The sequence below is a fragment of the Typopeltis vanoorti genome, chromosome 19 (assembly GCF_054136105.1).
Source record: "Typopeltis vanoorti isolate ZY-2024b chromosome 19, IOZ_Tvanoo_1.0, whole genome shotgun sequence".
NCBI lineage: Eukaryota > Metazoa > Arthropoda > Arachnida > Uropygi > Thelyphonidae > Typopeltis > Typopeltis vanoorti.
The window spans coordinates 91424956-91450388 of record NC_143567.1 but is presented as its reverse complement, the minus strand read 5'-3'; the positions used below and the strand labels follow the sequence as shown (position 1 = coordinate 91450388).

The 25433-nt window shown below is 35.5% G+C and overlaps 1 protein-coding gene across 4 annotated transcripts in view; it reads right to left on the bottom strand.

Moving 5' to 3' along the window:
- The window catches only part of LOC150096338 (cell division cycle and apoptosis regulator protein 1-like), a 557664-nt gene that overhangs the window by 231159 nt on the left and 301072 nt on the right, over positions 1–25433 (bottom strand). For 3 of the 4 annotated variants that reach the window (XM_090408838.1, XM_090408841.1, XM_090408839.1), the window contains exon 12: positions 11565–11799. In XM_090408838.1, the coding sequence (XP_090264964.1) occupies positions 11565–11799 (235 nt within the window). The remainder of the gene's footprint in view (positions 1–11564; positions 11800–25433) is intronic. The other variant, XM_090408840.1, reaches the window with a different exon arrangement.

Below are 25433 nucleotides of genomic sequence, written 5' to 3'. Positions count from 1 at the left end.
TACCATTGATTTTAACTTGCATGGTTCTATTTTGAAGATATGATCTGATTAAATGTACCATTTTTAGAGAGATACTGGCTAAGATGAGTTTGTGTAACAGTCTGAAATGCCATATTTTGTCAAATGCTTTGGATAGGTCTAGAAAAATAGCTCCTGTGCACTGGTGCCAGTTAAAGCTGGTGGTGATGTATTCCACAATTCTATGAATTTGTAAGGAGGTACTATGGTGTTGCTGAAAGCCGAACTACTCTTTAGGAATGATGTCTAATTCATTTACAGAGGCTTGAAGTCAAGAGAGGATGACCTTCTCCACAACCTTACCCAGATTGGAGATGAGATTGATTGGACGATAATTGTGGGGAAGGTGCAAGTCCTTACCTGGTTTATGAATTGGGATTACGTCAGCCTGTTTCCAGATGGAAGGAAAATAGTGAAACCTTAAGATGGCATTAATGATTATAGTCAAGTGCACTACAGCTTTGCAGGGCAGTAGTTTGATCACCCTGTTTGAGATGCCGTCTGTTCCAGGAGCTTTATTGTTCTTTAGTTTTTTAATAATATCATATATTTCAGCAGGTGATGTGGGTGCAATATGGTCTGCACTGGTATCTGGGAAACTTAATACATGTCTGACTTGTCTGTGGATTTTATATAAGTGATTGAAATCTAAGTTGTCATATGTAGGTTTGCATAGATACTAAGGCAGAAGCAATGGAGAGGTCATATTTACTTATATGAATTGCCAAAAGGTGTATTATTGATTTTCTCTGGATTAGAGAAAGATGTTGGAAGTTTATTTTCCACTTGGTTAGATTATAATAAATTTATTTTAATCCTTTACCCAAGTGTAGGCAAACAAAGTTTGCGCCTGAAGTAGTTCAGGACTGAACTACTATAAGGACTTTTTACTATAAGTAAATATGACCACTCCATTGCTTCTGCCTTAGTATCACCACTTCTGGGTCTGCCTCCCACTGACGAGACCTCAATAAAGGTCGAACCCAGTCTGGGTAGTGGCCCTTCCCTTAATGCATAACTTTATACATGTCCGCAAGGAGATGTGCTTTGCATTATGGGAGATACTGAGACAAGGAGTGATGAGAGCTTGGTCCACCTTTACTATGAGTTGCCTCAGTCCTGAACTACTTCAAGCACAAATTTTGTTTGCCTACACTTGCGTAAAGGATTGAACTAAATTTATTATCATCAAAATACCTTAGAAGAGTCTGATTATCATCATGTGTCATCTCAGTCCAGGAAGTTGACTACCATGATGTGACTCATGGTTGGCTATGGATGTATGAATAATGTGATCTCTACCACGCTGTTGTAAATATTCATGGCTGTAGATCTGTGTGTGTTCACGGGGCCAGTTTACCTGTTCTGAAGGACAAAAAACCCGAGTTTCCGGGTGAAAAACACCTTCTACCTCCGTATGAGACCAGGATTAACTCACCTTTAGTCAAAACAGACCAGATAAAGGTTCCTCACGTCATGGACGGGAATCGAACCCAGGTCTTTCTGAACAAAGGGCTTCATCTATACTGACTGAGCTATGGAGGCGCATCACAGCCTGATAGTGGATGGCATTATGTTTACATTTTGTTTAAAATGATGCCAAATTGAAGCTAGATGTTACTGGCTCCTTCAACATTGTATGGACATTTGTTCTCTGATTATACTTTCGTTTAATTAAACTTGATTCTTGTCTTGAACAAATATGCTAAATAACTGCAACTGTTCCTCAAGAACCATTTCTACTACTTGTTAAGATCTTTGATCATTCTTCTTTTGTCAGCTTGACTGTTATAATTAAATAATTTACCATTAAAAGAAATAACTCAAAAGATAAATCAAAAACGCAATAGTATTAAGTGCAAGCTACTGTACTATTTAGCTGCAAGATCATCTTCATTGAAGCTAAATATAAAAGGCCAAATACGATTATGCAATAACAAAGCCATATTATTATTGCTGCACGAGCACCACCTCCACGGAGTCAAAAGACTCATCATGGGAGACTCAAATTATCCACACAATATCTATTATATCTCTTCTTGAACTCACTGACAAATAAAGCATTCAACAACTGTCTCTCTCTGTCAACCCATTCCATTCATTCGCCACTCTCCAAGCAAAAAATCTAGTCCTCATACCCTTGCTAACCACAGTCTTATCCAATTTCCAGGGATGCCTTATCCTGCCCTTCTGGCCAAGTGATTAAATATTTCCTCTGTATTAGTATTAATCCTGAAAAATCCTTTATGTAACTTAAGTGTTCCCCCCCACCCCCTCTTTTTGTCTACCAATCAAATTTTGCAAGTCACAAACCCTCAATCTAACCTCATAGGGAAGCATTCCACAGACCCCTTGCCATTTTGGTCACTTCACTCTAGGATTCCCCTCCTTTTGTCTACCAATCAAATTTTGCAAGTCACAAACCCTCAATCTTTCCACAAACCACTTGCCATTTTGGTCACTTCACTGTAGAATTTTCTCTAGAACTTTCCCATCCCCAAAAAATCCAACCTGAGTATGTATGCAAGATATGGTCATATCAAGATTATAAAGAGTGATAACTCCCTTATTTCTACTTGTTAGTGTGTTCTTCAATAACCAAGTAATCCTGTGGGCTATCCTGATTACCCTAGCAATATATTCTCAAATCTTCAACTATATGCTCAATTCTTGACTTCATCCTGGAGCACAGTTTCCTCAATATGGTACACAGCTTGTAATATTTTTATCTCGAAATGCATAACTTTACACTTTTCAACATTAAATTGACACATATTATGATTTGCCCACAGCATTAACCTATTTAAATCATCCATCAACATCACCTTGATTAACTATTATCCTACCCAACTTTGCATCATCATCAGCAAACAACTGAATATCACCCTTCAAATTATTTCCTATATCTTATGAACAAAGAGCATTAGTCCAAGCATAGGGCCTTACAGCAGACCACTAGTCATCTGCTTTCTCCTGGATTCTGCTCCTCCTTATACTACTTTTTGGTATCATTCCATCAGTCACTCTTATATCCATTTCACCAATTCCATCTCCATTTGTTCCAGTTTGTGTAACATGTGGTATCCAGTACAAACACCTTTGCAAAATCCAGCAGTATCATTGTGTGACCATTCTCTTTATCCAACTCTATTATGAAAAGTTACTAAATTACCAAGGCATGTGACCCCCTCACAAAGCCATGCTGTCCCTTATAGATTTTATTCTTATCTACCCATTCCTGAATTCTCTTTTTGGCCTACTTTTCTAGTAACTTTTACCACCACTACTGGAGATACTAATTGGTCTATAATTTGCTACTACAGACTTAAATCCTCCTTTACACAAAGCAATTATTTTTCTCTCCATCCACTCCCTTCAGACTTTACCAGAGCTGAAACTCAAATTAAATAGCCTAGTCAAAGCATCACCAGTTTCCTTGCACATACTTGTAAAATGCAAGCTGATATTGCATCTAATCCTACAGCTGTATTTGCTGAGATTCTGCATTATTCTATCTCCAATTAATTAATTTATTTATTTATATGTATGGAGTTTCCTCCCTATTCTCCCCCGTCCCTATTGGGGTGAGTTGAGCCCCCACATGGGGGGTTAAGTATTTATGGCTGTAGATCCGTGTGTTCACAGGACCAGTTTGCCTGCTTGTAGGATGAAAAACCCCAGATATATTGGGGGAAAATACCCTGCTATCCACACCCAAGACCAGCTAACTTGGCTATGGCTGAGGAAGATCCTTAAGCTCCTCACGTCGACGATGGGAATCGAACCCAGGACACTCTTTCCCCAGACATATGGTTGTGAAGCGCATAGCCACTAGGCTAACTGCGCAGACCTCCAATTAATCAACCTCTGTTATCACATCAGTCCCTGTCACCTCTGGCACAACAATATCCTCACTTGAATGATATAACCTTGCAGAGGGATCACCAGTAGCTCAACTATTTCATCTGCAACGTGCATATTGATTCATTAGCTATCATCACCTTCCTTTTCAGTTCACCTCCTATCATTTGTGTGGCAACAGACTTACAAACTTCATCCTCCGTTATTCTCTTTTGCTTCTTACAATAATTCTTTCATTGGTACCAGCCAAAACAATGGATTTTTTCACCTCATCTTTCTATATTCTGAGAGCATTACTAATACCATTAATTTTTGCACCAGGAAAACAAGATTTTGTCACACTTTTGTGAAGTGATTTGATCATCTTATCACAGAATTATCATAAAAAATTACCTTCTTTCCTTCTCTATTATTCATACAATCTTCTTTTTTTAGCTCATACTGCTTGCTTTTTTCTCTTCTCAGTTTGACAAATGGGCATTAATCTGCATCATTTCATTTTCTTTGTTTATTCTCTCATCTTCCCCCCAACAGCTCATCTTATGTTCCATTTCTTGCTTAACTTCTATTTTCTACATTTTTTAGTTGGAAGTTCTTCTAACTTATGCAAATTATTATTACACTGTAATATAATACTTTCCATCATTAGAGTGAATTAATATTATTGACTGACAAACTATGCTAATGCACAACACAAAATAAACTACATTAGTATTATTTAAAAAAATCCATATTAACAAGAGACATGAAGCAACTGCACAACAGTGGTATACTAGCCATGTTGTCATTGATCTATCTATCACCTTCCAAGGATAAATGGAAAAGAATAAATACATCCTCAGAATTTTCATGGTAATAATGATTTAAATTACGAGGTTTTGAAAATGATACTTTTGTATATTACTTAAAACATGATTTAGTTTTTCTGATGATTATAAAACTATTTTCTAGAAACTAATTCATTCTTCAGCCTATCATCTATGCAAATGGCTGAGGATGGGCTAGAAAACATGGAGAACTAGATTAAAGATTACTCTAGATTAATAATCTAACGACTTCACATCACTTGCCTTAGTATCCCATAATGTAAAGCACATATCCTTATGGGTATGTATAATGCTATGCATTATGGGAAGGGTCACTACTCATAGTGGAATATAGAAGTATATATAGCTTGTATATAGAAGCTAACGACTTCACATCACTTGCCTTAGTATCCTATAATGTATGGGAAGGGTCACTACTCATAATGCATAGCATTATACACACCCATAAGAATATGTGCTTTACATTATGGGATACTAAAGCAAGTGATGTGAAGTTATAAGCTTCTATAACTTCACTATAACTGGTATTCCAACAGGCAAACATCTTCCACGTGGTGCCCACTTGGACTGGAATACTTGGAAAAGCCTAAACAGACTCTGGACGACAGGACGCTGCAAACAAAACCTCATCAAATGGGGCTACCTCACTGGCCCAGACAATTGTGAGTGTATGACAACCCAGTCCATGGAACACCTTCTTTCTTGTCCCTTTCTTCCATCACCTTGTGCAAAAGAGGACCTTATATCCTGCACAGAAAGAGCAGTTGATTTTGCAAGATAATGGAGGAACATCTGACCATGTTTATTGTATATAAGTTATGCATATTTTCCTTTTTTTCATATTTAATTATTATTCCCTCTATAATTCACCTACCAAATCTAAGCTGATCTCATTGTAATGTATCCTAATTTGTTGTAAATCATGTTGTACCACTTACTTACTACTGTACTACTTGTGTTTGGATACGAAATAAATAAGCTTCTATATACAAGTTGCCCTAGTCCTGATTATATTTCAGGTGCAAACTTTGTTTGCTTACCAAAATATAAAACATTTTTCTTGGTATCTTTAATTTATAGTATAACCAAATAGAAAAACTTCCAACAACTATCTCTAATAGAGATCTAGATTTTTTTTCATGGTGAGTGGTAAATGGGCCCATTAGATGTTATTAGTGCATTATCAGTGTGTTTAAAACAGTCTGAAGAGCACATGCAATTAACAAACAAAAATACATTTACTGAACTGAGTGGATCACGTGAATTGAATTTTCAAACTGCCTAACCAAATCCAGTAAGCCCAGTCATACCTAAACAAGATTTAAGACTCTTGCAGATTATCTATATTATTATATTATAATCTATAAATAAAATAAAAAAACTTCCAACAAGTACTGCATCTATAAGAATCTTAAAAGTAATTGCAGTTGATTGAACAAGATGCTAGACTTGAAGAATATTAATCATGTATCAATTATATAGCAACACTAAGAATTTAAGAATGTTACTGTGACAGATCATTGAAAAAAAAAAAAAAGCTGTTTCATAGAATGCAATCTTATGTGATGCATATAATATTATTATATTTAATATAATTACAATTTCATATTAGTTTTTTATATAAACATTTTTCTCCCAAAAAATGCTCTATTATTTACTATTCTAATAGGATCAGTCCTTATTCTTTTGTTTTCCACCAAATATCTTTCCTTCTCTGAATTCTTCCTGCCCCCTGCACTGTGTTTAATAAGAAATTGATATTTATGTTTTAAAAAAAAATGTAAAGCATTTGAGATTAGTGTACTTACCAGATCTTGATAGGTGTAATAATTTCAACAGCTGTGTATTGTGATTTACAATTGTTAAGTGTACAGTGATATCTGTGATTTGTCATAAAGACATTCTCCTCTCACTAATGATGACAACGTGTCAGCCATTATTGATTTCCTGCTTGCCACATAGGTGAACATGTGAGCATGCTAACCAGATGGGTGATTGACAGCTGACCTTATTTCTCTTCATTACCCCAGTACTGAATCTTCAGTACTGGGGTAATGAAGAGAAATAAGGAGAGAGTGAGGGGGAATACAAATAATTGCATTTCCTTTGCAGAAATACAAAGCAAAACTTTGCATTCCTGCAAAGTTTTGCAGCTTTGGATCACTGGATGGCCTTCACAAAGCCTTAAACAGGGATACTTTAATTTGATCACCCTTTTTTTTTTGTTGTTGTTGTTTCATTTAGTTTCAGTTTTAGTTTGTTTGTTTTTCCTTCAGAAGAATTAGAGAAGTGCCATGTCAACATAATTTTTACTGGGAAAAAGAAAACGAAAACAAGTGAATGACTGTCTGTTTGAAATGACCAAAGCAGTTAAGGCTATGAGACCAATATAGCATATCTGTTAATTGCATATCTTCTGGGCAGTTTGCCTTGCTGAATGAAAAATCCAAGTTTCTAGGTAAGATGAAACCCTTTCATCTCTATATGAGACGGAGTTACTTGTCTTCAGATGGAAAAAAAAACTTTTATAAAGTTTCTTCATGTCCTAGCCAGGATTGCAATCTCTAAAAGGATGTGGCATGCTATTAATAACTATGAGATGTTATCTGGGTGACAGTCATCAAGGAATATATTCAACACTAACTATAGTATTTAACACTGAATACAAACTACTTGAAGTAGGCAATTTCAATTTGATGGATAAAGTCAAATTTCAAAATGGGAAATGAGACAATGAGAATTAACTGTGCCTATAATCATACAGAAATTTCAAATAAGGAGTAGAGGAATTTTTTAGGGAAAATAGTTGTAGAAAAAAGCTGGAAAAAGAGCAAGGCCATAATTACTTGCTAAGACTTCTGTTCAGGACACATGGATTAGTCATAATTAACACTATGTCTCACCATAAAGATATGCATAAATTTCCATGGAACACACACACACACAGAAATAAGAAAAAAGTCTTATTGATTATGCTATTGTTGACAGCCATATCTTCACATTAGATGAGTATACAGATCTGAAACAAGAAGTGATTATCACTTCAGTTTTGCATAAAATGAAAATGAATACTGACTGAAAACATGCATACATTTATTAAAGCATCAAATTTGAGTTCAAATTTCAAATATTACTGGGGGAGGGGGGATGTAAGTTTGAAAACAACAATCAAACTACTAGAGATTCTGTGGCACAATCTGAAGAATATATCTAATTAAGTCTAAGGAAGAATTGGTTAAGCAGATGCAAAGAGGGAAAAACAGAACTTGGCACATTTGAAGTTAGAGAGGCAGTCGAGGGAAAGAAGAAATCATATCAAAAGTTCATGCTTAGGTTCTGTGCTGGTTAAACTCATGATGAATGTTTATTGGAAAAAACTAAACAAATAATGACGAACTCCAGTTTAATGCTTCCAATATTTCATTTCTATCACAAATAGATCTTTGGGAGTGCAATAAGAACAGTTCTAATCTAAAACATTAATCTACTAAATTCCAATTTACTTTCTGTCATTTGAGTTTGTCACAATTTAAATTGTACTGCTGACGATGTCTCTGTGACAGAGCATAATACTGGAAGCATTAAATTGTTGGTTCATTTCTTGTGCTGATTTCATTCCATTACATGTCCAACACATAATGGAACGTGTTTCAACATTTTAATTAGTCAGGATGTAGAATCCCATTTTCATAAATATTCTACTAAGTGATAATACCTTAAATTTTTATTCTGAGTTTCACCCCAGAAAAGCTGGAAACTTAGAGCATAACAGTATCACGGTTGGGCTAAGCATTAGATCATTTGGGAATCCTACACAGAGACCAAACATTTTTTTTTTTTTTTTTCAAGCCATGTCAGGCCTCTGATAAGGTCAGTGGTTTTACACTTATGAATTTCATCTACCACATAAAAGAATAAAATTAAATTAAAATAAAAAGAAGAAAGTTCCTTCTAGACATCATTAAATTATCTCACTCTGCAATTAATGCAGGATTTTCTGATCTTATTACTTTCACCAACTATTATACAGAATATGCTGAGCAGCTTATTCTATGAACCTTTACTTCTCATCCTTCTGAACAGATAAACACAACTGAAACAATGTGGAAGACATTAATGCATTTTTGAACCCTGCATCAGGAGAATTACAATTCTTCCAAAAGATTAACTTAGTAAGCCAAAGAAACTAGATTATCTTAGAAGAAGAAAAAACCAAAAATAGTCGCTTCTGTTTTTAGGTGTTTCTATCAATGAAAAAGCTCTCTAGTTATCACTGCTTAGCAACAACTGATCTTCTCTGCCACTCCCACCTCAAGTCTTTATGAAGTTTTCAGTGACATGTACTTTGTAAAGGCAGCATAATTTCCAAACTCTTCTACTTCTTTAATTATATCTTCATTGGTCTTTTCCAGGCCTATGATATCCAAACCCTGCCAAGTATTTTGGGTTTCTATAACTTTAATTTTAACAAAACACAGTGGTTAGTTATATGACCACCGGAACATTTTGTCTATCTGTATTCTCCGGCCAGCAGTTTAGTCCACTCTGGACAGACTGGTAGATAGGTTAACATCTGCCTTGAAGCACATAAAAATTACATCTGTGACCATCTATATGGCAAGTTGGAAACTGCAAACCATTTCTGAATTTCTTTCACAAAAGATTCCATGGAAGATGACATTTTTACTACACAGAAGTCACTATAGGTATGAGACTAATTTTAGACTCAGCATCTGCTATGAAGCAACCTCAACAAGTATGGCTCTATTAATTTGCGAAAGATCTCAGAGGCAGTCATTCTGACATCCAATAGCCTAACTTCTCTAAATTAACTTTATGGTTATCCCCTAGAGCAGGGTTCTCAACCTTTTCCAGTGGCCCATACCACTATATTTAATTCAAGATATTAGATGTACCAGTAAGACAGTGGTACATGTACCATAGGTTGAGAATCCCTGCCCTAGAGGATGCCAAGTAAGGGCATTATTAGTTCTTTTTCAGTTACAATTTGAACTGTTTTTACAATAATCTAGTTTAAGTGCTGTTCATCATAGTTGTAATTTGAGCCCTAGGGGCTGGATAGCCATAACAAAGGTTGATCGATTGGTAGAGCCTCTGCTACTAATGGCTCACGCAAAAAGTTAAGCAAGTTTGAGTGTGGTTAGTAGTTGGAAGGGATTCAATCATTCGATGCTGTTGGCACACTCTCCCTCGATGAGTCTTTGAACTCCCTGGAGGTGTCACATAATAATAATAACATTAATTTAGAAGTACTGTTATGAACAGAGATAGTGCATAAACATGAAAAAAAGTGAAAATCACAAATAAGGTACATAGCCTAATTTCTGGATGATGTTTTTTTGTAGTTGGAAGGGGATCAATTGTTCGATGCTGTTGGCACACTCTCCCTCGATGAGTCTTTGAACTCCCTGGAAGTGTCACATAATAATAATAATAATAACATTAATTTAGATGTACTGTTATGAACAGAGATGACAGTGCATAAACATGAAAAAAAGTGAAAATCACAAATAAGGCACATAGCCTAATTTCTGGATGATGTTTTTTTTTAATGTGCCGCACAAGGACTATTCCAAAAAAGGTCAAATAACTCAGAAGCATTTTTTTTTACTCAGGAAAAACTTGAAAATATTTTCTATGAGTTTTATTCTTCAAATCAGACTAAGTTTGATTTGAAACACAATAAAAAAAAATTAAATATCTAAATTTAAAAAGAACTAGAAAATGTTTTTTTAGATCCTTGGAAAGATTGACACACAAGTCTTTCCAACCACCGGTTATTCTATTCGCAATACTATGTGTCATATTCATGTGCAAGAACAACAAATATGCTTATACAACTTTCAATCCTAAATGCATAATAAACAAACTAGTAAATAAGAATCAATATGTGAATTAACAGATGTTAAAGATTTCTGTTCTCTCTTAATCTGCATTGTAATTCATTGAAAAGGTTAGAGAAGAAAAGAAAATCAGTCAGTTTAACTGGACAACTTTTCATTGTGATCTAAATTCAAATGACAGGGATAGTTGATAGTTTTATAAAATTATACATAGGTATAATTTTATATATACAATCAATTAGAAACATAAGTCCCTTGTGAGAGATTTTTCTGCTTTTATAGCAATAAATTCCAGCAAATGAAAAGACACTTGCCATGTATGAGGCTTTTAAAGTATTTAAAAGCCTCATACATAGCAAGTGTATTTTTATTTAAAATACATAATTGGTCAACAAAGTTACTTATAAAGCATACCACTGATAAACTTCATGACTGAGGCATAAACATAATAAACATAGAATAATGTATCCTGCTCTCCCCCTCCACCTACCCCCCATCTGCTTATTAAAGTGTTCCATTAATCAAAACTTGTATCACTCATTAAAAACATTTAGCATATCACGAAAAACTATTTTGTTCTAAAAGGCACATATAAAACAAAAAAAAAAAAAAGTGAAAGAAAGAAAATCAACTGCATATGCAGTTGAAGACATACTGAAAACAAACTAAAAATAATAATAAATAATAAATAAATTCAGTAAACGTAGCACAAAAAAAAGTTAAAACAAATCTAAAGTATTTAAAGAAAATTAGTATATAATTTCATAGAAAGTCCTAACTATAGGTACTGCATGCACACTTTTAAAAAGATTACACATTATAGCAATATCACACTTCAGGGATTATAAAATATAGCAACATTTCTATAATAGTCTGCTGGAAGATCGTGGCTAGTCGCATGAGGTCAGCCGGACAGTGAGGCTAGCTCTGCCATCACGGTCCCTAAGAGACAGGAAAAGAAACAACATATATATAAAATATGGTAGAGCAGAACCAGAGTAGTGAATGAAGAGAGCATCAGTGCCTGGGTCTCATTTGGCTCCTCGGTGTCCTCCTGAAGTTTCCTCTGAAGCTGTGATTTGTAGCCGACGGCTAGGCCGTCCCATTCCAGTCGAGTAGGGAGGCAGCTCCAAACGTCTGGTAAGAAAAGGACCACAGTTTCAACACGCGAGGCGCGTCCTTTGTGCGACGATTCTCCTCTCCGGTAGAAGACCTCCGCAAATCGATACCTGTGAGGAGGTCAAAGACACAGAAAGAGAGCAACAGCTATGTATGCATGAGAAAAGAGAAAAGGAGTGGAGGAAAGGTTAAAATCAGAAAATCCTCACCTCGAACCCTCCTCCACTCCTCTTCAAGATCGCACAAGATTGAGTAAAACTATAAAATGAAAAAGAGTAAATTCTTTCTGAGCTGAAATTTATTAACTTTACTAAATATGTATAATTCGAAATTATGAACACATTAGATTAGTTTTTTCCTCCCTTATTTTTATTTAACTGTTTATAATAACTGCGCATGTACCAAATATAAACACATATATTCATGTTTCAAGCTATGTGTCAACTCAGAAAGAATTTTGTAATATTTATTTCCAGGTGAGTTCCCATACTATCAAACATATTAGCTGATAGCTTACTCAATGCAGTTATAACTAAGATAGTTGGTAGTACGACAGTGTTCTTTTTAGGGCATCCAGACAGGTTTGATTAAGATTCTATTTCTAGGAACTTGTGGTAACTAGCATCTAATAACCTTACTCTCCTGACAAGTCTCATTTGTGTTTTAAAGCCCTAGAGATGCACCCATAAGATGCGTAAGAATAGCAATAATCTGGCAAAATTCATAATTTGCACAAAGAGACATTCTACAGCCATTTCTCGTTTTTCTAGACCATAGAGAAAGAGAGAACCAGATAAATGTAAGTTATTTTAAGCAAAAAGTAGCCTTTGCATGCCTTAACTTCTGATAAATAAAATATAATCACTAAAACTTGCAATTAAAGTTTAGTGATTTATTTTTTTAGTGATTAAATCAGTTATTAGCATATTACTGAAATCATTTTAAGGATTTATATTTCATTTTCACTTACAGTAACTATCGCATTTTCAAGGTTAATTAATTAAAATAATAATAAAGGAACAACATGTACAATTAAATAAGAACAGGAAATTTAAACCAATATTTAAAATGTTCTGAATATTCCCTCTGGGTATGCAGTCAAAGGTGTGTGGTTTTGTTACTGCTTTAGAAAGAAAATAACAGTCTTCCAAATCTTTGGCATTTTTACAGTGAAATTTATTACAATTAGAAGTGTTTCTGCACAAAGGATGTTGAAACTTTCAAAAGGCTGTTGCACTGAGGATTATGGTGAGGTATCTATGACCATGAGGTAAGTATATTATCTCTCAATTGAATGTTTTCTAGCCATTTTGTCTGCTGTGTTAAGAAAGGTTACTCAAATCTGTTGGGGTGGGGGGATCCTATAAAAACTTCAAAATAATTACACTGCAGTTCTGTCTGTGAAATTTGACAGGAATGCATCCACATTTTTTCACTACCCAGTATGTTACAAAGTGAAAAGATTAGAACATGATGGAATACTAAAAACCTAAACAAATAACATTTTAATTTCAAGTACAATTTTTTTCTTAAACAGAAAAACAAAATTAAAAAAGAAGTCAAGTTAGAAAGTAATTTTTTGAAAAATTTATTATTTTAAATTATTTTTAAACAGTCATGAAAAAGCATTTAGATTGCTCAATCAAAGCAGATCAGAATTTGTTTTCAGATACCAACAATTATGTGAATGCACACTGCTAAACAAAATTAACAGAACAAAATGTTTTTCCTGCATATTTTAACAGTTATCTCCAAAGCAAATATTTGATATAATAGGCATTCAGGCATGAAAGGGTTGAAATGGTTTTAAACCAAAATAAAATGTTCCCCTTGGAACAATTCAAAAGGAACTTTTTTTTTTCCTAATTGTACAAATTAACCACGTTACCGGCCAAGACGTATATAGACGTCAAGGTTATCATGGATCATCAGTTACATCAGCCTTGGGACTGGTAGCTCAGCAGCAATTTCCTCCATTCCGCTCTGTCATTGGCTTTCTTCTTAACCTCCTGGTAACTCCTCAAACACGTGCTGTCTTTGACTTGGTCAAGAAAGCTTTTCCTTGGTCTGCCTCTTCTTCTTTTCCCCTCTATTTTGCCTTCAGTTATTCTTTTCACAAGTCCATCATGTCGAAGTATATGTCCAAACCACCTATCCCTTCTAATTTTGATCGATTTAATTAGAGTTCATGTTTCGTTTATCTCTCTCAGGACTTGTTGGTTTGATTTTTTTTCTGTCCATTTTATTTTGTTCATGCGGTGCCAGCACCACATTTCAAAAGCCTCCAATCTTCTTACATCTTCTCTGCTTAGAATCCAGGTTTCACATCCATACAGTGCAATGCTCCATACCAATGTCTTTACTAATATTTTTTTCAATTGTTGGTTGAGGTTTCCTGTTAAAATGCTTTTCATCTTAGAGAATTGGGCTTTTGCATTTTTTATTCTTGATCTTATGTCTTCTCTTGTTCTACCATCTTCTGTTATTAGGCTTCCTAAATATTTAAAGCTTTTCACTTGTTTTATTTGTTTCTCGCTGATGTCTATATGCTCTATATTGATAGGGATTTTGCCTGTAACAATGATTTTAGTCTTATCTGTGTTGATTTTCATTTTATATTTTTCAAGGTTATTATTCAGTAATTCTAGCATTGTTTTTAATGTTCTTCTGTTTTCTGCTACAAGGGTTATGTCATCAGCAAATCTCATACACATGACTTGCTCACCATTTATCTTTATGCCACTATTTAATTTTATCTTTAGTTTCCTGAATGGCCTTTTCAATATATAAATTAAATAAAAGTGGTGAAAGTATACATCCTTGTCTTACTCCACTCCTTATATTTATTATTTTCTCCTTATCATTGATTTTAATCTGTCCATTTCGATTTTTGTAAATTTGCTAAATTATTTTCCTATCCCTTAAATCTATGCTGATATTAGTTAGACAATTTAGGAGTACTTGCTGGTTTACTTTATCAAACGCTTTCTCTAAATCAAGGAAACAAATATAAGTATTTTGACTAAGGTCCAATCTTCTCTCTATTATTGTTCTTAAACAGAGTATTGCCTCTCTTGTTCCTTTATTCTTTCTGAATCCAAATTGGTCTTCATCCAATAGACAATCAATTTTTGAATAAATTCTATTTTGAATAATTTTTAGCAGAATTTTGCTAACATGTTCTAAATTGGCTGCATTTGTTTGCATTATTCTTTTTTGGTATTATGGTTGATTTCATAAATTCCTTTGATATTTCTCCTCTATCATAGATTTGGGCTATTAATTGATAGAGTAAGGATTTTGTTTCATCACCTAGATTTTGTAGCAGTTCTATAGGAATATTGTCTACACCAGGACTTTTTCCCTTACACAATTTGGACAGTGCTTTATCACTTTCGCATTATTGGGAGTCCTAGATTATCTTCATTTTGATTTTCTATTATCATGGATGTGAAGTGCATATTAAAATAGTAATACTATTGATATTACATTGAAATATATGATGGCTATGAAACGTATGAGAATGCGTATTTGATCTATAATGGACGGTTAGGTGGTTAATAGTCCTGGATAGGAATTTTAGTTATCATAAATTTTTTATCTATCTAGATTGGAAAATTTATTTCTTCCTATGAAGATATATTTCCAGGCTGGAGCAAAAATTTCACTCTTAGAAAATAATGCTCCATCTGAAAAATGAAAACATATATACTGTGTGTGTGTTTTCAGCCAGAGCATTTTTTTCAGAGGGTGAAATGTTTTGCTCTGACCTGGAAATACATCTTTCGAAATATATATATTAGATACAGTATGCGTGTTGTTGGAGCATTATTTTCTGAGAGTTGAAATTGGTTGCTCTGACCCAGAAATATATATATATATATATATATATATATATATATATATATATTTTTTTTTTTTTTTTTTAATAAAAAGATTTAATGACTAAAACCGAGAATAATAGTAAGACTTTATTGAAATAAAAAAACACAACTAGTTTCAGCTTTTGACAGCCTTCTTCAGGTGTCAGTAATAAAAGGAAACAGTAATAAAAACACTGACGTTTAAAACTGTGAAGCACAGGAAAATTGCACTACATAATTGACATGAAAAACGTATTTACATTTAAGTTGTTCTTACAAACGTGGCATTGTTTGTTAAGTGCATGCTTGCAGACTCTCGTGAACGCCAGTACCGAACAACAGCAGAGTGGCTATCAGGGATGTTGTAGCTCAAATTGTTATTTAAATGTTCACAATTAAGGATGATTTCTCTGGACTCCACAATTTTTCTTTCAAACTCATCAAGGCAACGAAAGATATTTTCGGATCTATCCCAGTAGACTGAATGACCCTGGCGTTCATCATCAGGATTGTTTGAGAAAAGAACATGACTAGACAAGGCACTGGCATGTGTTCTTTTGTAAGAGATGTCTCTCTTGTGTTCCTCCATACGTAATTCAATAGATTTATTTGTTTGACCAAAATAAGGGATATTACAATCACACATCTTATATATGCCAGGATACTTCAGATTATGATGACGAGGCTTTGGATGGCTTACTAGCGAGCGGATTTTTGGAAGTGTAGTGAATAAGGTCCTGATGTTATACTTTTTAAGAACTTTAGCTAATTTTTTGGAAACTGAATTGATGTATGGAATGGAGATGTTACCCTTAAAGTTAGTTATTTCTTCAGTGCGGTGGCTAGGAGGATTTAGAAGAAATTTTTTAATGGTTTTATCAGAATATCCATTTTGTCTAAAGACATGAGAGAGGTAATTAATTTCTTTTAAGTTCATCTGGGTCATTCAGAAGTGAGCGTGCTCTATGTCCCAAGGTAGAAATAGTTCCAAGTTTTTGTGGAGGAAAATGATGGGACTTACTGTGAAGATATCTATTAGTTTGCACAGGTTTTCCATACATGTAGATTCTAAATTTTCCAGAGCAGCATGAAAGTTTTATATCCAGGAATGGTAGGGAATTGTCATATTCAAGTTGGCTGTAAATTTTATATTAGGTTGCTGATTATTGAGACGATTAAGAAAATCCATGAGAGAGTTATGGCCGTGACTCCAAATAATAAAAATGTCACCTACATAGCATTTCCAAAGTTTTGGTTTAAATGAGAAGGATGATATAGCTTTAGTTTTACAGCCAATTTTTATTAAAATGTATCATAACAGAGTCAATGTTCCTGAATACACACATATACATACATATATATGCAACAATAAATGTGAGAGTTTTTCAGATGGAGCATTATTTTCTGAGAGTGAAATTTTTTGACCTGGAAATATATCTTTAGAAAAATAAATAAATATATATATATATAATATATATATATATATATTACAGTATGTGTGAGAGCATTTTTCAGATGATGGAGCATTATTTTCTGAGAGTGAAAATGTTTGCTCTTGACTGGAACGATTTACCAAAAAAAAAAAAAAAGAAAGAAAAAAAAAAGTTCCTCTGGATGAAATCCTGAAAGATAGATATCCTAAACCTAAACACTGTTTCAGTAGGATGGAAATATATTTACAATCTCCAATTCTGATATTAGGTTTAATACCACTTTCCTTCATAATGTGATCCATATAGAATAGATAATGAACAACAGAGGGGATAATGTACATCCTTGTCTCACACCAGGTTTAACATTAATCCATCTTCCTGTATTTCCTTCAATTCTAACTGATGACTTACAACTCAAATAAAGATTAGGTATTGCTTGTTATAATGCCCCACTGACACCATATAACTGCAGTGTATTGAATAGCTTCTCTCTTGGCACCTTGTCATATGCCTTTTCCAAATCGACAAAACTTAAATACAGATCTTTGTTATTCCCATGCTTTCTTAACTATTTGTCATAAAGTGAAGATCTGATTCTGACAGCTTCTATTTGGCCTGAATCCAGCTTGTTCTTCACCAAGCTTTTCTTCCACAATTATTCTCAACCGTTTCTCAAGTACACTTGCATAGTATACTTTCACTACTGACTGTTGCCAGGAACACTCAGTAGGGAAATACCTCTGTAATTCTCACATTCAGTTTATTTCCCTTTTTATATATAGGTACTATGAGAGCTCTACTCCAATCATCGGGAATTCGTCCCTCTGTCCAGGATCTCTGAACTATGCAGTACAGCCACTGTAAGACTTTTATACCACCATACTTCAGCATTTCTGGTCGAATATCATCTACTCCTGCTGCCTTTCCACATTTCAAGTCTTTGATAGCTTTTTCTATTTCAAGTATGGATATGTATTCCCGACTGTATGCCTATTGAGTGTTTTTTACCACTGTGCTATCGCTACTTGTTTCATTTAGCAATTTTTCGAAGTAATTACTCAATACTTCAAGGATATCTTTTTCTCCTGTTTTCATGTCACCTTTATCATCTCTAACTCCTTTTACAGCATCTTTCCTTCATTTCTAAGCTTCTTCAACAACCTCCAGAATATCTTACCACCTTCTTGATATTTATTTTCTATGTTCTTGCCAAAGTCCTCAAATGACTTTTGTTTAGCTAGTTTTACACAGTGTTTAGCATTCTTGCATTTGTCTCTGTATTCTCTAAGAGCACAAGATGACTTATTTGCCAGGAACTTTTGATATGCTTTCTTCTTTTCCTCCATTGCCTCTTTAACTTCCTGTGTCCACCATGGAGTTCTGATTTTTCTATCCATGCAGACAACCTCACCACATGCCTCTCTGGCTGAATCAATCAGGGTTTTCTTCAAGGTTTGCCACTGAATCTCCAAAGTTTGTTCCTGTTCTAAAACTCTTTCATTTTTTCTTCAATAATCTTTGTGTATTTTAGTCTACAGTTCACATCTGATAGCTGCTCGACTTTTATTTGCTTTAAAACTTTGTTACACATTCTTCTTTTCAATATGAAAATCTATTTTCTCCTGCTGAAGACTAAATAGTGATCACTTCCAATTTCAAATCCTCTGTAAACTCTGGTGTCCTGCACCAGGGAGAAAACATCACTATCAACAATAACACAGTCAATGAGACTTTTCTTATTCCTTGCCTCTTCTCTCCATGTGAATTTGTGCACATTTTTATGTTGGAACATGGTGTTAGTAATAACCAGTCCATGACCTGAGCAGAAATCCAACAGGTATTTGGCATTATTATTAGCTTTGCTCTTTTCTCCAAATTTCCCCAAAATATTTTTGTATGTCTGACAAGCATTTCCTACTCTGCTATTTAGATCCTCAACAAGGACCAACTTTTCCTTTTTCATTGTGTCAGCTGCTTTTTCTAAAGCATCAAAAAATTCCTCCACATCTACCTTAGTAGAACCTTCTGTGGGACCATAGGCACAAATAAGTCTCATTGTCTAGTTCCCCATTCTCATATTTGCCCACATCACTCTACTTGAAACTGCTTGCCATTCAAGAAGATTAGCTTCGTATTTTGTGTTGAATACTGTGGCTACTCCTTTTCCTTGATTGTCATTTCCTGAATATAACATTTTGTATTTATTGCTCAGAAAGATCTCACCAGTTTTTGTCTTTTTTTGTTTCAGTCATCCCTATTATGTTGATCTGGTACTTATCTAATTCTTCAGCTAGCTCCATTTCTTTGCCATTCAGGCTTCTTATGTGGATAGTACCGATCTTTAACTATGGTGATGTTGAGTTGGGATGTGCTTTCAGATTTGTTCCAGTAGCTGACTTTTCACTGTTCGCCTTGGTTCTCTGGCGAAAACAACAAGGGCCTTGTTTAACCGGGCGATGTCCCAGCCGGCATGAAAATTTGTCATGTTGTACGATCGTTTTCTATATTGGTTTAAGCCAATAAGAATACAATTTGGTCAGCTAAATCCCAAATTGCCAGCCCATCCTCATTCATTCAGTATCCAGCTAGATACCTAACAGGGTGCACAACGAGAAGGTGAGGATTGAACATTAGGTCAGAAGCCCTGGTCGGTTCTCTGCATTCCTTTAAAGGCTATGTGGAGGACTCCTCTCAGTTATACGGCTTTGACCCTTGAGTGGTTAATCCTTATTATCATGGTATCCTGCATCTGTATATTGCATGTGCTCTTCTGGACATTTACAGCCAATTAATGTATAAAGTGAAATAAATGGTACTTACCTGAATAAAAATTCTACATGCTAAAGATTCCTGAAATATGAATAATAGTAGTAAGATTATTTGTATTTGCTCTCCTGAACAGCTATCAGTAGTAATTTTTTTTTTTTTTAAGTGGAATTAAAACTATTGCTGAATGAGTTCAACCATACCCAGTTATATGTCACATGATACTTGCTTTTGTTTATCAATTTTTGCCAATGATACACAGATAAGATCAGTACAATCAGGGATGCTACTGATATATAGCACTTACAGAATGATTTGAATAGGTTAAGAACTGTGGGCAAAATAATAATGACTTCAATGTTAGTAGGTAATGCACTGTAAAATATCTCGCGATAAAATTTTTAATTAAATTTCCGAGATCGATTTTACCGAACATATAGAAATTAGAAATTATAACGTATTAAAATGAATGTTATACATCTACTGTTAAAATGCATAATTTAATGTATATTGAAGTATATGTAAAACGGAAAGTAAGGGATTAATCATGATTATAGCAATGACGAAGTAAGAACAAAAGTTCGCAAGGTCATGCAAATATAGAAATATGCCCCCAAGAACGGAAGGAGCCGAAGTGATGTCATCGTGCTCGTGGGTAATCTTGGAAACTACATTAGAAGAACAAAGGATTAGTGACGATATAAAAGAACTCTAGGCTTGAAGCTCTGTTTTTTTCGTTTCCAGATTTTGGTTCCATGTACGCAACCCCAGGTGCTGGAGGAGAGAGGAGAGGCCGTAATTTCGATGAATTTCCTGTGGATGTAAGGACGTGCTACGAGAGTGTGGTAACCCGTTAGAAATTGCAGCGACTTCGGCAGTTCCATTCTAGTTTCCCAATGGAAATTCAATCTAAGCTTTCCCAGGAAACTTCTATAGAATAACTGCCAGGATCGTCCAGGCAACAGCCAGTACCAAAGAAGAAGAAAAAATGTCAAGCTAAACTAGCTGAAGTTTGTTCAAATTGATTGAGCTGTGTTTGTAAAAGTAAATGTAAGTAAGCACTACTTTGCTAATGTCTTAAAAGCTTGCACTTGTTAGTATTTAGTTAGTTAATAAGTTGCGGTAATGAAAGTGAAAAACAAACGTTAACCTATATATGTAGTGAACGAAGTTTAGCTAAGTGTAAAACTTCGTTCAGTTCAGTTATAAACTTCTGTGTATAATGTTCAGTCGCATATTTTGCCTACTGTGTATGTAATAGGCCTTAGAGAGTTAATGTCTGCTATTTGTTTGTGCATTGTACTATTTTACTAGGTTAGAATAAAATGTTTTGTTTGTGTAACTATCTTGCCTGATCTATTTGCCAATGCACTGTTTCCAAAAAAATTAGCAAACCTGTGAGCCTGTTTAATTAAGAATTGCAGGGGTGCAATCCTAACTCGCCTCCTCGTGGTGTACCCTGGATAACGCTAAATGAGCTACAGCGACCTTGGCAGCCAGTCTATCCATGGATCTCCTGGCTACTAACTACATGCAGCAGTCAGAAGTGAACGGTTTGAAGAACCAACTGACTAGAAATCTCTGACCCCAAGTCCGAATCGGTCATCTTAACATCGAAGGAATTAGCAAATCAAAATGTGAATAACTTTCAAAATACCTTCTTGACCAAAATATAGACATTGTACTCCTCCAGGAAACACATGCTGATACTGCTGATAAGAAGACTTGTACAGAAGAGGGAGAATATATGGCTACCAACTTGTAGGAGCAACTTACCACCATGCATATGGCATAGTGCCATATGCCCACAACAATACTGAGCAGATCGAACTTGTTACTGCATTAAGTGATGATGATGATGTCAGCTTGATCATGACGAAGTTGGGCGAACTGACTCTTGCTAATGTCTACAAGCCACCAAACATCCAATGGCCTCAACAAGTCCTCCCTCTTTTGAGCCACCCAACTATATATGCAGGAGACTTCAATAGCCACCATGAGTTATGGAAGTATGCTCAGAATGATGAATGCGGCATAGCCCTTGCCAACTGGGCTGAGACTTCCAACAATATCTACTTGGTCTTTGACACTAACGAACGTGGAACCTTCAGATCAGCAGCATGGAGAAGAGACTATAATCCTGACCTCTGCTTCGTCACCTCTAACAACATGAATGAACCTCTACCTGCTCAAAGAAGAGTTCTCTGTGACTTCCCTCACAGCCAACACCGACCGGTCCACCTTGAAGTGGGCATAAAAACACCTCTTGTCTGATCAATTCCCTGCCCAAGATGGAACCTTCGAAGAGCCGAATGGGAAAAATATGCCATTGACCTTGACAGGTGTGTTCATTTCATACCTCCTGTACCCAATAACTACAATCGAGTTGTAGAAGCTGTCATCTCTACAGGTAAAAAACATATCCCTAGGGGCTACAGAAAGGAGTATATCCCTGGATAGAACGAACGGAGCAAACAGCTCTACAAGAAATTTATGGAGAGCGGTGATCTGGAAATCGCAGAAGATCTCCTCCATGACTTGGATGCAGCAAGACAACAATGCTGGATCGAAACAGTTGAGGGATTGGATCTCAGGCAGTCCAGCAGGAAGGCCTGGAGTTTATTACGAAAGCTAGGAGGTGCTACAACGATGACTACTAAAAAGACAGATGTCACACCAAACCAAGTTGCAACTAGAATCTCGAGATGCCAACGTGATAAAAACCATATCATTAAAGTTAAAAGAGAAGCCAGAGAGACCTGAAGGCAAAACTACAAGAAGAATCAGAATATGCAAGACCCTTCAGCAATGAGGAAATCAACAACGCACTAGCTGATACAAATACGGGAAAGGCCCTGGGGTTTGATGAAGTTCACCCGGAATTTCTTATTCATGCTGGCAAAAATACCAAAAAATGGCTCACCCGTTTCTTCTCAGAAATAATGAACACCGGCGTGTTGCGAAAGGAATTTAAGAGAGCTAAAATCATAGCTCTTCCCAAACTCAGAAAATCAACTGACAACCCACAAAACTATCATCCAATCGCACTACTAAGCTGCACATATAAATTACTGGAAAGACTACTGTACGACTGCATAAGCAACACCATCCTTGAACATGTTCCGATAGAACAGGCAGGTTGTGACCAGGTTCTGGCACTGACATCATACACTGAAGCAGGCTTTCAACAAAATCTAAAAACATCTGTAGTTTTCCTTGATTTAACTGCCACATACGACACCGTCTGGAGAGAGAGAGAGGGCATGCTGTATAAACTAATGAAAGTACTTCCGTGCCGAAGAACAATACAGCTTGTTAATAATATGCTCAGCAATAGATATTTCCATGGTTATCCTTGGAGAAAATATCAGCAATCAAAAGAAACTCAACAATGGCCTACCACAAGGCTCAGTACTGACCCCTCTCTTATTTAACCTATACATAGCTGACCTGCCAGATAGAAAATTCTGCTATGAGGATGACATAGCATTAGCCACCAGAAATAGAGAACTAAGATGGACAGAGGAAACCCTCACAAATGACCTTGCTGCTATGCATAACTACTTTAAAAAATGGAGACTGCAACCAAGTCAAAGTAAAACTGAAGTGTCAATATTCCATCTCAGCAATAAACTGGCACATGACGAGCTGAACATCCGATTTGGAAACTCATTTCTACACCATAACAAATATCCTAAATACCTAGGAGTTACACTTGATCGCAGCTTATCATATAAGAAACACGCTTAAAACACAGCTGGAAAAATTAGCACCAGAAACAACATCATCTACAAATTATGTGGCACTTCTTGGGATGCAGCAGCAACCACATTTAGAACATCCGCACTCGGATTGGTTTTTTTCGGTGGCAGAGTACTGTGCTCCTGTTTGGCTCAACAGCTGCCATACCAAACTAATTGACCGCCAGCTTAACACCACAATGCGACTTATCACTGGAACCATAAAAACAACTCCAATTTACTGGTTCCCAATGCTGAGTAACATAATACCACCAAACCTACGAAGACATGATGCTCTACTACGTGAATATGATAAAATACTCAATGAATTGCCTATACACGATGACTTACAGATTCCAGTCTGTTAGAGCTACAGTTCAACAGACTGGAATCAAGAAAGTCCTCTCTCTGTGAAGCTAAACACCTGAGAACGACCAACTACAACACCAAAGAATAATGGAAGTGAACGTGGAGCAGAAATACCACTGCTCAACTCCAAACTTGGTTTGATAGGCATTGTCTCAACATCCTGGGTATGGAACTGAGCCGAAAGACTTGGACAACGCTGAACAGGATTCTCACCAGACATGGAAGATGTGCAAGTTCTCTCTACAAGTGGGGAAAAATTCCCTCACCGGAATGTGACTGCGGGCACCCGAATCAATCAATCCATCACATCTCTACTGAGTGAGTCTTCGTGCATACACAGGCCAAAGAAACGACTTCCTGGAGGCGACACCACCTGTTATAGACTGGATCAGACAACTTGATATTAACCTATAAGTGTTTTGTTTGTTGAAAGTATAAGTGTCTTTGTTTTATTCTAATTGTTTGTCACTTACTTTCTATATATTTATTTTGACTTATGTACCTTTATAACTGCATGTAGATTGCCATATGCTAAATAAATAAATTAAGAATTGCCACAACTAGCTATAAAGGATTGTGTATGTTAAATTTGATCTTGCATATGTTCCATACTTAAATTCTCAAGTTATATATATATATAATTTAGAATGGCCCAGTCGTTAAACAAATAAATTTTTCTAAATTGCATAGCTTGAAAGTTGCTAACCTGTTTATTGTGGATAGACTAAAAAAAAGGTCATTCACTAGCAGTGCAGACATAAAGAAGATTATAAAGGATTAATAGTGAGGTCTATATTAAGCAGATTATAGTTTTATTTGAGTGAAGTAGAAGAAATAAGTTAGGCCTAAAGCGCATATGTAAAGGAGGTGTGGTTGATAGCAATATAAAGTAGATGATAGAATATTGAAAATAGAATATAAAAATTGTACAATGGCACAGCAGTTGACATATATTTACAGCACTTTGGTGTGAAGCAATTTCCAACACATTATACTAGTGGGATTATGCTCAGAGCACCTGATGAGGGATAAGGATTATGGGGTTATGGCAGAAAGAAATTTAAAGTTCAAAGGACACATGCACAAACTGCAAATACAAATCAGAGGATATGGTGATGCTGAAATGAATACGAACAAGGAAGGATAAGTCATTTGCCTCTTTACAGTGGATTGATAAGACCACACCTAGACTATTGTATGCAGATTTGGTCTCCTGGGTTAAGAGGGAATAAACATACATGATATACATTCCATAATCCCAAAGATGATATAAGGATTATGGAATCTATATTAGGAGGACAAATTGAGAGTATATGGACTGCAGATACTGACAAACTGGAGAAAAAGGGATGATGTAATAGTAGTCTATAAACTTCTAAGAGGGAATCATAGTATGTTGATTAATGAAATTTTTCATTATATCGAAGGCGGGGAGAGGTCAGGGAGGAGCATCCATAGGAGTTAAGCTTGATCAAAAGAGGTTGAAGTGGTGAAGAAGTTGAAGATTGTTGAAGTGGTGAATGCATATACCGTAGTTCTGCCACTCCCCTTATCCATGGGTTTGCTATCCGCA